Here is a 16,380-nt window from a genome sequence, read left to right as displayed (position 1 = left end):
TTGATAATTACTATAACATATAAAACCTACTCAATAACTATTACAATAGGTATAGGGTAAATTTATGATTCACTTTAATTAAAATAAAAATATATAATTTCATTATAGGAGCTATTGATGATTGCTATATATATATATATATATATATTTTATAAGTTAAATCTTAAATCTTAAATTTTGAATACTATAATATCAACATATTTTTATCAACATAATTAAAATTATTTAAATATTAATACAATTAATTTAAATTAATCAAAATTAATTTAAAATAATTATAAAAATAGTATATAGTTGTTACAGTATATAACATCCTAATTTAATACCGTAATAATATTATAAATGCTCCATTTGGTATGCATGATATAATAGGATTATATTTTCAAAAGATTTTTAATCAAGTATTTGGTAGAGTTGATTAGAAGTAGAATTATGATTGATTAAAAGTAAGATTCATAATATCTTAATCTCAAGAGGAATTATTTATCCTACTTTTAATATTATCTTAATCAATTTAATCTTATTATATTATACATATCGAAGGGAGCCTAATAGTAACTTAGTTTATTTTATAATGTTTTAATGTGATTTTTATTAATTTAGAATGCTTTAAATGAAATTTAAATAGTTTTGATTTCGTCATCAAAGTTATTTTAATATAATAATATTTAAAATTTAAATTCTTTAAGTTTAAAATTAGGATTTTAGATATTTTTAAGATTATATATATATATTTAATTAAATGTGTATACAAATTTGAAGCAAAAACCGAAAGTTTTCTATAAAAACAAAAACTCTCTGAATCCAACAAGCAGCAGAGAGGAACCTCGGGACACCAACCGCCGCTTTACGCCTTTACCCTTCCCACCGCACGTCATCTCTTCCATCATGATCGTCCACGTAGCCCACGAGTGATGCGTCCGGCTCCCTCGTCCTTCCATCTTTCGGACCCCAGGCCCATAATTCCAATCCGCCTCTCCTCCCCGCCTCGAGTCCGTAACCGAAGACAGTCCAAAGCGGCAACAAAATGGCAGTCTCCTCCTTCCCCTGCTCCTCTTCCTTCCTATGTTTCGTTTGATTCCGTCAACTATCGGTCTCCCGTTAGAGCACATCGCGGTGAGTTTGATTTGCTTCTGTCTCTTGCATGTTTGCGAGCTCAAAGTACGTTCTTGGACAGTTTTGATGCCGATGCATTATGATGCTTCCGCAGTCACACTTTTTGGCAACATTTCATGCTACTTTTTCTTGTGATTTAGGTTTGATTCCAGTGTATCTCTCTTTGGAGAATTGATAACTTGCATTTTTCTTGGCAAACTGGGATGAGTAGACTCTATTATCGTGAGTTTTTTTTTCAAGTGGGTTCTTGAATGTTGAACGAATCTTACCGCCTCTTCACAAATTAGAATCTTGGTGGTTATAATTATTATTAATCATTGTTATTTATTTGTTCTAACCTAGGTAAATCATATTGATGTTTCAATAGCAGAAGTGACTGCCAGAGATTTGACGTCTGTACCCTTCTTCAATTAAGTTTCGAGTGTAGTAGCTGTACACTGCTCATAACTTTGTTCTTTTACTAATTTCCAATTCGAAAATTACTCGTACTGGTACTTTGAATGTCTAATGAACATTTTTGAAAATTTCGATTCTGATTCGTTTCAATTAGTACAGTGTACATGCCATTGAGCATTTTGCTTTATATTTGTATGACTATTACCCAATCTCGCCTATCCTTTTAAAGTTTGAAATATGCAGTCTTGTTGGCCAAAATGCTTGACCTGCTAATGGGAAAGTAGTTCATCTTTGGTTTTGTATGTAGAGATGAAATCACAGATAGTAGCAATGCAGCTTATCTATACCTATTTGTTGACTCATGGAAATTTGCTTAAAATTGTACATGCTAGAATCATTTTTTGAGTGTTCTACTAAGATAGTTTAACAAGTCTATTTATACCTGTATTTGCAGTGGATTGTCTTGCTCCCTTGTCCCTTATTTAGTGTTCTTAGCATTTCATCACTAACACGTCCTATATCAAGAAACATGGAACTTGTGGAAGTTAACCTTAATGGGCCCATGGAAAGCATAGTGAAATGTTCTTTTGAAGCAGAGTCAAGCTTGGTAAAGAACAATTTTACTTGTAAACATATTCAGGTAAATGTCTTTCTGTTCTTGCTACTGATCTCACTTTGACAATCTTGAATTCAAATCTTTAATTCATCTCTAATATTTATCTGTATATTTTGTTAAAGCTAGTATACGTTTCTGTGAGTATTTGTGTTTTGTACATTGGCAGTTTGGCACGTGAATATGAATTTGTATGAGTAATAGTAAATGGTTGAATTACAGTTTATGTTTTTTGGCATCAACTGTGATTGTAAAATTCTTACCAAACAAAGACTATGCCAGTTGTTTCTACCATACTAGTTTTTCCCACTCTAACATTGTCAGCGCTTATGAAAAATACTAATTGAAGGTATTGTATGGATGTGTTCCAAACAATTATTATTCTCATCTAGAAGTTACTCTTTGTATGTTGTATTGAGAGAATAATCCAAGAAACAAGATTACATTGTTACTTATATTGAATCTCCAATTTTGTGAAACTTGAAATACACCAATAAATCTGTGTGTTTTTTAATGTTCCCTCTCAAATCTACCTCAGGTTCATGTTAATAGCCACTTTGGCCCTACCTCCGAAAATGATGAAATGAAGGCTGAGCATTTATTTTTGGATCCACAAACTGAAATAGATTTGAGTGAGGATATCATGCTTAGGGACTCTGCGAATGATGAAGATTGCCTAGCTATTGAAGATTTTAAATTTGCCACTGATTACATGGATCAGAGAATACATTTTGGTATGCATTTCTTGCTTGTCTTAAATGCATATTCTTTCTGTGTTCATTCAAACTTCTTAAGAATGTCGTGGAACTTGGAACACTTGAAAATATACACTATGACTTAAAAAGTGACACAATACACATCATGATGCCTTTTTTTAAAAAATAAAAAATAAAAAATCAAATTGCTAACTTTCTAATTAAATGCCATTAAGCTAGTCAATTTTAAGTTGTTTCTTGCATCTCAAATTTTATGGTTCTTTCAACCGAGGAGTTTGACATAATGAAGCTTGTTATTTTTCATTCTTTATTGTTTCAGCTTGAAGGAGCTGCATGGATAAAAGTAACTTTATCCCTTTGTGTACTTCTAAGTATTTTGTTGAGTTCTATTCAGCTAAATTTTCCTTATACATTGTCTCAGGTTTTATGTTTGTACTGTTCACATGAATGTATACTATTCGTCAGCCCCAAGTGTTTTTTTCTGCACTTGTTAGTTGTTAGTGACAAAACACATTAATTCCTTTCTGTTTAGTTTATTCGTTTAACTTTGTTCCATAGATTTTGATGCATTTGTATTTGTGATTCTTCTACAGGCAATTCTAATCCTGATGCTTTGTTGCTGCAGAAGTATCAGGTTTGTTGTCTCAAATAAAGATGTTTGCAAATTACTTGCCTTTATTATTGACTGAAGTAACAAAGTTTAAGATGTTGAAAATTAAACTTCCTTTTATTTACATTTAGTCATAAAGTGGGGAAGGTTCTGTTGTAACATTGCCATGTTAATTTTTCATAATATGGTGATACTTCTATTTAACTGCTTAGAAGAACTATGATTCTATGACTTCAAGATTTCATGCTATGTCACTCTGTAACATTAACCATGTGTTTTGGTATTTGCTTCTTTCAGGTTGTCAAATTCAGCATTATTTTTTTTTGTGTGCTGTGTAAATTCTAGGTCCTATATTTTTTATGACGCCATCAAAATTCAATTTCTAGAATGTTTTAGTTTTCCTGCTTTGTCTCATCAAGGCATTTTCCAATTGGCTTCATTTTCTCACATTTTAGAATTGAAAGATACTAAAACAGACTGTGTTGTATCTGTTTGCCGTAGTTATCTTTGTAATAGTCATTACTATCTTTGTCTTTACCAGCAATTCATTATATAGTTTGACTTGTACCCTCAATACCTTAATACTTAGGTGTTTGGTTAAATGATGGGAATGACTATGGGTATGGGTTTGATAGTAGGGTGGAATGGGAATAGGAATGGAAATGAAACCCATCAAGTTATATGGGTTTGGTTGATAGTAATCATTCCCAAAATGTCATTCTCAAACCCACAATCCAAACACTATTTTTTACTATCATTCCATTCCCTCATTCCTAAACCCATCAACCAAATACCCCCTTAATATAGACTTCATATGCCATGGTGGTTCTTTTACTAGTCGCTGTTGGAGATTGATGTATAATTCAGTGCTCCAATATTTATGTTTATTGGATTCAATTATTGATGCTTCTCTAGGTTTTCTTTTTTAACCTTTTGTTTATTCCTTTATTGCAGTTAAGCTTATTCCCATTTTTCTTGGTTTATCATATTTTTGCAGTTTACTGATAGGTTGTTCCAAGGAGTTAATGATGAATCATTTGGCTTCCTAAACAAGTTCTGCAGAAGCACCACTCCTGATATGCTTTTGGGTACCTTCCTTTCATTATAATGATGTCTAAATGATTCTTGCTCTAACTGATGCTTGCAACTTTTCCCAAGTTATCTCTGTTTATTAATATTATGGCCATGTAGAATGTTTTCAGATGAAATCTGCCTCTCCGAGTACATCATGTATTAGAAGCGCCAGATATGAGTTGCAAGCTAAAAGCAGTGAGAAATTTACTGATCTTAATGAGATTTCTGACTTGCCCAATGCTCTTGATTCTCTTGCTGAAACTACACCTGACAGAGGGACAATTTTCATTAACAATGCGACCGCTAAACAATTTCCAGATGACTTCAGTAGCAATTTTGGGCAGGACATAGAAATGTATTATGAGCAGGTTCTCGGGCATCATCCATATTGTGGATCTGGCAACCTTACTGAAATTGATAACTTTTCCAGTCCCTTCAAGTTTTTCTCTACTCCAAATGATGATATTGATGAAATGGTTTGGATTCCAGAAAACCATTTTGGAGTGTCTAGTCAGTGCAGAAGTATGTCTAACGGCATCCAGGTTGCTAAACAGATTGAACATTCTCTTGGGAATGGAATGGAAAGGCTTTCTGAAGCACAGAATCGTGATGTTGAGCTTTTGATTTGGGAAAATAAAGAAAATGCTGGTATATCAAACAAGAAATTGCGCAAGACGAGAAGATGTACTGAACAAGCTTCAAACTTTAAATCCAGATGCTACGGAGAAACCAGAGGTAATCTTATTCATGGTAAAATGGCTAATTGTTCAATACATATTGATGCCCATCTATACCGAAATTGTTTCTTTTCTTGTTGTTCAACTTGCCTACCACAGGTGCAATTCCAAAGAAACCGAGAAGTCTACGTACTCCTAGAATTCGTCCAAAACTTGATGAGGTAAAACCACTGAGATGTGCAAATTTCTTTGCTTGGTTATTTTCTGTTCATTTTTTAGTTGAGTTTAAAGAAGATTTAATTTTATATTTTGGTTGCAATTGAAGTCCTTGAATACAAAGTTCCATTCAGGTAAAAGAGACCATGATAAATGACAAATTCTCAACTTCAGCAGCTGAATCTAAACCCACATATGAGTCTGAATTGCGAGATGATGCATCAGAAAACTGGAACATGAGAATTAGAAATTTAAAATATGGGTTTAGAAGGAAGAAGCACAATAAGATTTGGACACTTGCAGAGGTGATGAAGCTTATTGAAGGTGTTTCTCATTGCGGAGTCGGCAGATGGATTGAAATCAAGAAGTATTCATTTCCAGCATTTGCTTTCCGCAATTCTATTGATCTCAAGGTCCTTGATGCTTCTCATTTCAGCATGCTCAGTCAAATTTGACTCCTAAATTTATGTTGGTGTGCGCGTCTTTACAGGATAAATGGAGAAATCTGGTGAAAGCCAGCAATGCTGGGCTACACAACAGGAGGCAGGTTAGGGTAGTTTGTCAACCATGATTGCTAGTGCTTTGAGACTATACATTTCGTGATGCATACTTGTACAACACGATGCATGGATTTCTGATGTATTTTTGTTGAAGCAAAATCGTTTTCGGTGCCTAATTGTAGGTTGGGGGATGCAAGAGACAAGTGTCACAGACGGTGCCAGAGTGCCTCTTGCAACGTGTAAGGGAATTATCAGTGATTCCGGCCAAGGACCTCCGAGTCTCGTTCTGATGCCAAACTCAGGAGCTCTAGATGATGGTAGATTGAAAAATTCTATTCTTTCAGATGATATAGTTTCTACTTTTCTTGTGGGGTTTGAAACTAATGCTGTTTCTGGCTAAGGCAGAAAATAAATGCATTGTTATCTTTTCTGACTTGAAAGATTGCATTCATATTTACTCTAGACATTGTACGTTTACCAACTTGTACAGATTGTACTGATTCTGCCGCAGGTGTAGCTTGTAGAGGTAAAATAGCAAACCCCACTTTGGTGGTGGTGTTCATGAGTAGTTAATGAAAAACATTTGAAAAGATGAAAATGACATGAAACTTTATCATTTATTTTTTATAAAATACTTAGTGGTTGTCCCTGTCCCTATGCCTATCTCTATCACTTCTTCTATTCAACAGGCAAAACAACCAATTTTAGTTTAAAAACTTGTTTTAGTCAATTAATCAATATTTTTTAGTTTAAAAATCTGGTAATTATTATATATATTTTGATTAAAACAGTAAAAAAATGATAATTTTAATTAATTTTATTGATTATTTTTAGATATCGGTTTGATTTTATGAAAAAAAATTTTATGAAATTTTTTTATTATTCATCAAGGTAAATTGGTAAGTCGACATGATGCTCATTACTCCGGGACTTAGATTAAAACAGTAAAGAAAGACGAGCAGTCCATGAGATTGTAGTTGTTTTTTATATTGGAAGCTTAGAATTCAAGCTGTTGAGGCCACTGCATGTTGAATTGCATCTCGAATTGCTCCATGTCGGGCTTCGGCAGTACGACTCCGATCTCCACTCCGCCGTCCTCATCCCTGCTTTCCGCCACCGATACGGCTCCCTTCCTCGTGATCGAAGTTATCTCCACCTTCTTTGGCCGCCCCCAACCGAAGTCCGTGCCGTAGACATGAAACTTGGGTGACAAAGCGACGGAGAGGGGTTGCTCGTTTACTATAGATTCGACACTCGCCAGCCATGTCTCTGCTTCTCGCAGAGGATCTTCCACGAATACTTTTATGGCCTCGGCGATTGCTCTCGCCGCCGCCACCACTCCTCCGACAAGCTCGCTTACCTTCAGGTCCACGAAGCAGGGGGCGAGGCAGTTCCCGAAGTACGTCTCCGGCAGCGGCGGACGCAGCCTCGCCTTGCAGTCTACGGGGAACACTAAGTGGGCCATTCTGTCGCCGTCGTCGTCGCCACCTTTGTGGGTTTCTAGTGATTTGGTGAAGCAGGACCAAATATAAGCGTAGGTCACCACGATCGTGGAGCAACGCGAGATGGAAACCAATTCCTTCAGGCGTTGGATTTGATCCTTTTTGAGCGTGAAGGAGGCGAGGACGGCGTCCGATGGAACAGGGTAATCCATCAACTTGTCGCTCTCGTCGTAGTTCCCGTAGAAAATTGAGTACAAGCCCCGGGGATCGGAGACCAAGCTCCGGTCAATGACCGGAGGCTCTCCGACCACCGTGTCCTCCGACAGCGCGTGCGTGGAAGCCCACGACAACATGAATTGGGTGGAGCTGGATCCGCCGCAGGCGGCGTGGTGAATCGAGACACTGATGGCCACGCCTCTGTCCGGGAAGATGGTCACCTGCAGGGCCATAGCGGCGAATCCTTCTCCGGCGCCTCTGTTACGGAGCTGCGGAAGCAATGGAAGGATCCTATTGAGGTCGCGTGCATGGCTGCCGGAGACTTGGTCAAAGTCGTCGTCGGACTCCGCGACGTTGAGCGTGACACCGTCTCCCTCCGCGTAGTGGATCTCGTATTGGTTGCCGTCGGGATCTCTAGGGGATCGGCGGATATTTCCGGCGAGGGGGTAGAAGTGTCGGAGAACGAGGGAGAGGGAGGACTTGAGGTCGGGGAGGATGGAGGTGACGAAGTGGGAGGTGGAGTGGGGGAGGCGGTAGAAGAAGACTCGTTCCACGGATCCTCCGCGCAACCAGATGGCGTCGAAGAACGTGAAGGGGAGAGTGGTTTCGCCGACCGATCCCGGCGGCGGAGCGACGCGGGATCGCTCGAGAACTCGGAGCTCTGGTAGTTTGGTCATGGTTGGCGTTGCCCTGGGGTTGGCGTTGGCGTGTGTGGACGGTCAGGAGTGGTCTGTTTATCTATCATTTAATTTATCAATACAAACACAGCATGAAAAATCGCATGGGCCTTTAAAAATATATTAAAATTAATTGATCCGTCTGAGAGTGGAGAAAGCAGTGAACTGGGAATGTGATTTTAGTGTTAGCGGGATTCACTTTGCACTATCCTGTAGCACAGAGAGTGATAGTATATATCGGGGTAGGAAAGAAGTCTCCGTCGTTCATCCGTGTGATAAAAATATGAAGTATTGTATATCTTAGTCTATAGATGAAGATCCATTTTAATGTCACTATTGTGTTGTGCGCACGTCTAAAAGCATTAGCATATTTTTAAAGTTTTCCTAAAAAAGATAGGTTATAAAGTGTTTCTGACACATTTCTTTAAATAAATATATAAATTCTTATGATTTGACATGCCGAAAACTTCTAAAGTATGATTTATCCGTGGGATATTCTCTGCCCTTTACAGTACAAATTTTCAAAAAAATATGATATGTTAGGTATGTGGATCTTGCTGTTGACTGACCTACTGCCATTGGGACGAGAGATCGTCAGATCGGCCTTACAGAATGTAGCCAACAACTCATTTTTCACTTGACCCTTCATTTTACCAAGGAGACGTAATATGTCCGATCAACCCCAAGGTCCAATCGGATAGGGCGGTGGGCGGGATAAATTAGTACTTAGCTTTAAATCTTGTCTGTAAGTTGTGAAGGACGACCGCTCAGGAGGTACGACCGGCCCTTCATGTCTGACTGACGATGCGAGTCTCGCTCTGCCACCCAAGTCTGGTCAGGAGTTCTAGGTTCGTCCGACCATGTGACTTTGACCGTTTGATTTTGACCTTCACATCAGTTAGTCCTCCCTATTTTAACTCGCTTTTTGAGGGCTCATCTTTATCATCATATCACAAGCCTCTTAGGTCTAATCGAAGAAGGTTACAATATGAATAACTAAACATTTAGTATTATTTGCCGTTCTCATTTCTGACCGAACGCTTTATTGTCTGGGCCGTCGCTCGGATTAAACATTGTACATGTTTTTCACACTGAATTTTAATTAATCCAAAATCTTCTTACTGTAGAGTGCTTTTCCACGGCGGAAGGATTCCGGTAAAGAAGTGAGAGAGCTCAAGTGGGTCCATGCTCAAAGAACATTCATGGTCTGCAACCACCTGATACTAAGATGTTCAAATAAAGGAGTGGCATAATTGAATCAGATGGCAGAAGAAGCAAAAACAGAAGAGCTGAGATTGCAAGGTTAGTTCGATTCTCTTTTCGCTCCCGCATGCATTCAATCGACATGTTTCAGTTTTCGATTGTTTTAGCACTGGTCCTTCATGTGTTTCATGGCTTTTTAACTGGTTTTGAAATATTGATACTTCGGCATTAAAGTCCAACTAGCTGCCTGCCACATTCATTCCGTTTCTCTTTTCGCCAGCTGGCAAGCAACATCGATAAGTTTCAACATGTGGCATGTAGTTTATTTAAGGCTGATTTGTCATGTTCTCCTGCTACTATGTCGAGCAAAGTGTGAACAAAAACAAAAATACTACATGTGCATTTATTTCCGCTGACACTTTGCTGAATTTACCCCTGCTGTAATGGCGCTATAGCAAAGTCTGTCCAGTGATTTAATTCCCTTCATATATATATATATAGTCTGGAGGCGAATTATGAGAGAGGTATGTCATTTATTACTACAACTATAGCAAAGTCTAAGACTATTTTTTTGATGTTGCTTCCTAACTTAGGCTGAGGGAACTGCACACTCTGAAAGGATACGTCGAGTCAGTGGTAAGATGGAAGGGTTTGAACATCGACACGATTCAGCAAGCTTATACTGTGTGATCCTCCGATTATGTTTATCGTTGAAGGGTGAAAGTAATATTTCTGTCACTCAAGTTGTAACCCATCCTTCTATACTTTTGACCTGAGACTTCATGTCTTTGAAACAATCTAGAATCTCTATTTTCTATCCCTGCAATCTGCATTATATCAAGTGTAAACGGCTGTTTCCAGATCTGACGGCTATCAATCTGTTTTGCATCATTTATTTTTTTTTATCAAGTTTGATACGGCTGTTTTCTTCGGCCCTCACGTATCCTATGGGTCGATAGTTAATGTTGACTTATCAGTCAAAATCAAATTGGGTCAGACATGATCCAAAGATAATCGGATATAACCCAGATGAGACTCAGTCCGATCAGACCGACTCTGACATCTATCCTGGCTTAGGCCTAGGTCTCAACATCATCTCTCAGTATCGGCTTTAATCGTTGATATCATCTTTATCTTAATCTCAGTCATTGACACCATCTCTCAGTCCAGACTTCAATTGCCGACATCATCTCTGTCTCGGCCTTAGTCGTTGACACCCTTTCTCTCAGCATTGATTCTCAACATCTTCTCAGTCTCGGCCCTAGTCATTGACACCTTCTCTCAGCATTGGATATCGACATCTTCTCAATCTTGACAACATGTCTCCGACACCCGACATCTTCTCAGTCTCGGTCTTAAATCCCGACTTTATTTATTCTCAGTGTGACTCCACATTGACGTTACATTTTTCACCCTCAAGACAGGCCTATGCCCAACAAAGGCTCGCTGACAATGACTACGAATATTTAAGGACACATAACATCCTAAGAATGAAAGAGCGGTTACGAAGTTATCACATCAAGTCTCTTAAATATTCCCTACTGACACATGACAGTTGGATTTGGTCCCATCATCGGCTCCTACAATGTTGATATTTAGATCCATGTTGAGATGCTCTCCGTGCTCTCCTTTCTCTCTTTATTCTTCTCGCATATCACCTGACATCAGTCTAACCTCCCTTTGACCTACATTTTAGGTCCATCTCACCTTCTCCATCAACGATCTTTAAAGAAAGTACAAGTGTTTGTTGATTGATGACTTGATCAGAACATAATTCATGATTTCTTTTAAGTTACTTATGGACAAATTTGTGTAATAAATGCTAAGAAGCAACTCCATGTGATTCATTATTGCAGGCACATCTTTCGGAAACACATGTAGGTGGAGATTTGAACGATTTCATTAATGTGTTGCATCTGAGATTGTGTTTGGTTGGGCTGCAGTTGCATAAAGAATGCCTGGGACAGGAGTCAGCAGCGTCACAATCTGATATGTTAAATTATGCTTAGATTTTATGGAGTGCGTATTTTAAAAGTGTTTTTTTATAGGATTTTTGCATATTGATCCTGGGGAAGTTGAGTTGGGCTTTACTGTTACTTGCCCCAGTTTGGGCATTTCGAGTCGGTAAAACTCTTGTGGGTATTATTTTTCCCGCATCATTTAATACTTTTCAGTTTAAGAAATTATTGTCATGGTTCATGCCTATTTAATTTGGTGTATGTTATTGAATTTTATCTTTATGCAAGGTTGTATTACTATACTACTTAAGGTTAATTTGATTGTATTTTGGTCAACCTCTATCTTTTACACTTCCAACTTTAATTAATGTAACTTTTCTAAACAGAGAATAAATTCATCATCTTTGAACATGTTTGTACTATCCTAACATATTTTTGCCATTTTATCCTCCATTGTAGCTAACAACTAAGTCTTAATTACTAGTAACCTCACAATTTATCTTAACACTTATATTGATGCACCGATTAACCCCAATGCACGGTAGGTATGATTTCTAGTGTCATAACTAGGCATGATAGTTCATTAGTGATTTATCTAACAACTTTATTTTCAAACTTTGTAGTCTGTAGCATCAGTATTCTTCTTTTGGAATTATTGTGTTCAAGAGAAATGAGTTTGTGAAAACCCAGAATCTGAATAAAATATTCACACTTGATAGTGATGCTTCTAGTTTTTGTTGATGGTGAATAAATTCATTTAACATCAGGAACCTTATAGTTACTTGAAGGACCAACAAAAGTTTGATAATGATAATTATAGACATGCATACTTGTCATAACATGAATTTATAAGTGTTCTCTCTATTAACTATCATAACATAATATGAATTTCGCCTTTATGAAATATTAAATTTATGAAATATTAAGTCATTTTATATTAAGCCTCAAACTTCTACTAATGTTTTTGGAACTTCTATTTCTAAGGTCATAATTCTAAATACATCTTAGTTTATTTACTTTTGTTTGATTTAAGTAAAACGTCAACTCAAGTTATTAACATTATTTTTTTTTATATTTTAGTTTGCAGCATCAATCAAAAATCAGTATCACAATCAGTCTTAATATGATGAAGTAAGAAGTGAATAAAACGAATTTGTTTATACCTATGTAGGTGTCTAAGAATCGTGTATGTTGTAATATAAATTTTTGAATTGTATTTAGATATTCGTGGGTACACTTTTGAGTAAAGTTGATCAAATATGTCTCAAGTTGATTAAACATGTCTTAAGTTTAAACTTGTGGATTTCATTTGTTGATTTTGACAATTTATTTGGGTCAATACAAGTTGGGTTTCATTTTTAATTTTGTAGGACATATTTGTTTAATTTTGGTGAAGTGAAATATATATATATATATATATATATATATATATATATATATATATATATATATATATATTTACTTCACTATGTTATGAAATTGTGCACAAGTAAAAGAGAATATTTACTGTACCATAATACAAAAATTGTGAAGTAGTATAAATAACTTACTTCATCAATCAATATGACCAATGAAGTTATATATGATCAAATACTTCAATATTTTTGTTAGCGAAGGATTCACAAATTAGAAGGCTAAAGATATGCTAAATATTTATGTTGACCAACATGACAGTGAACATCATAAAGCTCGAGCATATTTAATCAATTTTGAACAAGCAGCCAAAGTAAATGCGGAATGATTATAATATTTGCCTCAATGCTTCAATTGATTGTATTAGAGTTTTGTTACAATGAGAGAATTCATTTCGGGGTCATGATGAAATTGAAAGTCCTCTTAATCCGGATAACTTTCTTATTTAATTAGAGATTTTAGGTGCTAAAAATAAAGATATTAATGATGTGATATTGAAAAAAAACTATTTATAAAAATTACAAGTTAACATCACTAGATATTCAGAAGGATATAGTAAGTGTTTGTCTAACTGTAACAATTAATGTTATTATCAGAGATATTGGTGGTTCATTATTTTCTATTTTAGTAGATGAATCTCGTAATGTGTCAACAAAGAAGCAAATGTTAATTGTCTTGAGTTATGTAGATAGTTGTGGGTATGTGAATGAGTGTTTTATTGAAATTGAACATGTTACTAAGTACTACAACACTCTCACTTAAAGTTATCATTGATAAGATGTTCTCTAGATATAATTTAAACATGTCTAAATTGAGAGGACAAGGTTTTAATGGAGCAAGTAATATATACGATAAATTTACTAGTCTAAAAGTACTCATTTTAAAGGAAAATCCCATGTGTATTTTGTAAGAGCTCAGATCCTCTGGTCCAGGATCTTCTGGACCAGGGGAGACCCTACAAACACATTGGTGGAGTGAACTGGACCCCACCTATTTAACAGTAGAGTCTACCTCAACTGTATTGAGGTGCCTCCATCGGAACTGAGATGCCTCTGATGAACCATGGTACCTCCATTCACCCAGATCAACCGAATGTTGGAAAACTTCATCCTGTTGGAGCTGCCCTGGATTAATGGAGGTATCGTGAATTGCCACGTCAACAAAATAGTCATTTCGATCAGTGTACTATAAATAGTTTCTAGAGCTAGGAGTTCAAATACACATGCTCTTTCAATTTTGTAATCTTTTCTTTAAGCTACCAACTAGTGTAAGGGGCTTCTTCCCCTCCGATATTGTCGAAGAAGTTTGTAGTGAACTATCCACAATCTTGGATTAATACCCACCCAGGTTACGTTGTAACCAAGTAAAAATTTTGAGCCCCCTACTTTATTTTATGAATTTCTTTTATTACATTTAATTTATGTGTTTTTGCTAAGTTAGAGGAAAAAGAAGCTTCTAATTTTTATTGCAAGCTATACACCTCTCTAGTTGGTCCACCCGATCCAACACATTTTACATATTTTGTTTTGCTCATCAACTTCAACTAGCTCTTATAGTTGTGGCCAAGAAAAATTGTTTGATTTCTAAATCCATTCGTATTGTCGATGATGTGGTAAATGTTATTGGATCATCCTGCAAATGTTTTGATCTTCTTAAAGAGAAACATTCAGATTTTATTATTGAGGCACTGGAGAGGGGTGAAATTTCAAGTGGTCGGGAACTTAATCAAGAAGCCAACCTTCAATGTATTAGGGATACACGTTGGGGGGGGGGGGCGCATTATAATTCTTTTATCAACTTGATTTCTATATTCTCTACTATCAGTGATGTACTTGAAATTATTTCAAAAGATGATTCTAATTCTGCTAATAAAAAAAATAAAACATTTAATTAATTAGAGTCAATAATTTTAATTGATTGTACATTTAATCAACACTTGATGAAACATATCTTAGGGATTTCGAGTGAATTGTCAATGACATTGCAACAAAAAGATCAGGATATTGTGCATGTGTGATGGATTTGGTACAAGCATACAAACACAGACTCCAAGGTATGAGAGATGATGGTTGGAATTATTTTTAGAAAATGTCCACTATTTTTGTCAGCAACATTACACTGATATTCTTAAAATGGATGATATGTTTATATATTGGGCACCACATTATCGTCCCCATCGTAATCCATAAGAAATGATAAATTTACATCACTATCCTATTGATTTATCTACAGTGCTATTGATATACAACTTCAAAAGTTAAATGATCATTTCTCAGAGGCGGTACTGAGTTGCTTTTTTGTATAGCTTGTCTGTGTCCACAAAACTCACTTTTGGCATTTGATAATAAAAAATTGATGCAACTAGCTGAATTTTATCCACAAGATTTCTTAAGATTTGATCTCTTTGTAATTGATGATCAACTTGAAACTCATATGTGTGATATGTGTTCTAACAAAGTATTTCAATGATTGAAGGATCTTGGTGATCTTTCAAAAAAAGTTAGTTATGTCAAAGTAAAGTATGGTGTATTCGTTAGTTTATAAGCTTTTGACATTGACATCAATTCTATTGGTTGCAACTACAATGATAGAGAGAATGTTTTCTATCATGAGAATTGTGAAGTATAGGTTGCACATTAGAATGAGTGATGATATTGGATGAATGATAATTTTATTGTCTAAGTAGAGAAAGATGTATTTCTAATGGTTAATAATAAAGTTATTACATAAAAGTTTTAAAATATGAAGACTTAAAAAGAATAATTGTAAGGTAATTATTTTTGTGATGTTTTATGATTATAAAATTTTATTTTATTTTTCTTTATTAATTATTGTATAGTGTTTCCTACACTGAACCAATAAATTAGTCGCTAACGACAGAAATAAAATTAGTAACAGAAAAAATATTTCGTCGCTAAATGACATCGGTTATCAAAACATTTGTGACTAAAATTTTCAATTACTAATTCAAATTTTCTTGTAGTGAAGATGGAGACAGAGGTTATGAAATCTGATCTCTATTCTTGAGCCACTAGTGACTATAAATTTTAAATGAAATTTTTCTCCAAAGATTTTTGTTATGATTTAGCCAAAAATATCTTCACTAATACATACAAAATTGCCATCAATGTATTTTTGTCCAAAATATTTTAATGAGCTTAAACTGCCCAAAATGTTAATTAAAGGCCACCAATGAGTCAATATACTACAAACAATATTACATTATACACCCATAGTCTTAGATGACTAATTTAGAGTTTTTTTAGAGCGCCCAGGTGTTTTGTCATTTTGGTGGGCGCAACTATTTAAAATACTTTAAACAATCTAGTTGCAACTCAGAAGACCAATTTGAAAAGGTTTAGGCTATCAAAGTGTTTTGCTCAAAATTATTCTAAATGATAATTTAACGCCACATGTAATTCTTTAAGTACTGCATGTATGATCCTATATGGCTAACTTGAAAAGTGTTAGACTATTCATGTGTTTTGACCCAAATGACTTGAACTGTTTAAGTTCCATTCCTGGCCACTATTGAGTCTACCATTTACCCATG

The 16,380-nt window shown here is 35.7% G+C and overlaps 2 protein-coding genes across 2 annotated transcripts; one reads left to right on the top strand and one right to left on the bottom strand.

Annotated features, from left to right (window-relative positions):
* The first annotated feature begins 968 nt into the window (after nt 1-968).
* LOC121992775 lies at nt 969-6,428 on the top strand. The gene is made up of 10 exons (XM_042547337.1): nt 969-1,116; nt 1,967-2,152; nt 2,664-2,859; nt 3,435-3,475; nt 4,449-4,539; nt 4,643-5,260; nt 5,362-5,423; nt 5,553-5,831; nt 5,909-5,965; nt 6,101-6,428. Exons 1-10 carry the CDS (start codon nt 1,066-1,068, stop codon nt 6,206-6,208), a joined length of 1,689 nt encoding a protein of 562 aa, XP_042403271.1. The 5' UTR covers nt 969-1,065; the 3' UTR covers nt 6,209-6,428.
* A 361-nt stretch (nt 6,429-6,789) lies between these two features.
* Nucleotides 6,790-8,326, bottom strand: LOC121992774 (malonyl-coenzyme A:anthocyanin 3-O-glucoside-6''-O-malonyltransferase-like). Its single transcript, XM_042547336.1, has one exon. The coding sequence runs from the start codon at nt 8,251-8,253 to the stop codon at nt 6,916-6,918; it is 1,338 nt and encodes a 445-aa protein (XP_042403270.1). The 5' UTR covers nt 8,254-8,326; the 3' UTR covers nt 6,790-6,915.
* Between the last annotated feature and the right edge of the window lie 8,054 nt (nt 8,327-16,380).

Source organism: Zingiber officinale, chromosome 6B (genome assembly GCF_018446385.1).
Source record: "Zingiber officinale cultivar Zhangliang chromosome 6B, Zo_v1.1, whole genome shotgun sequence".
NCBI lineage: Eukaryota > Viridiplantae > Streptophyta > Magnoliopsida > Zingiberales > Zingiberaceae > Zingiber > Zingiber officinale.
This window is presented reverse-complemented; position numbering and strand designations above follow the sequence as displayed.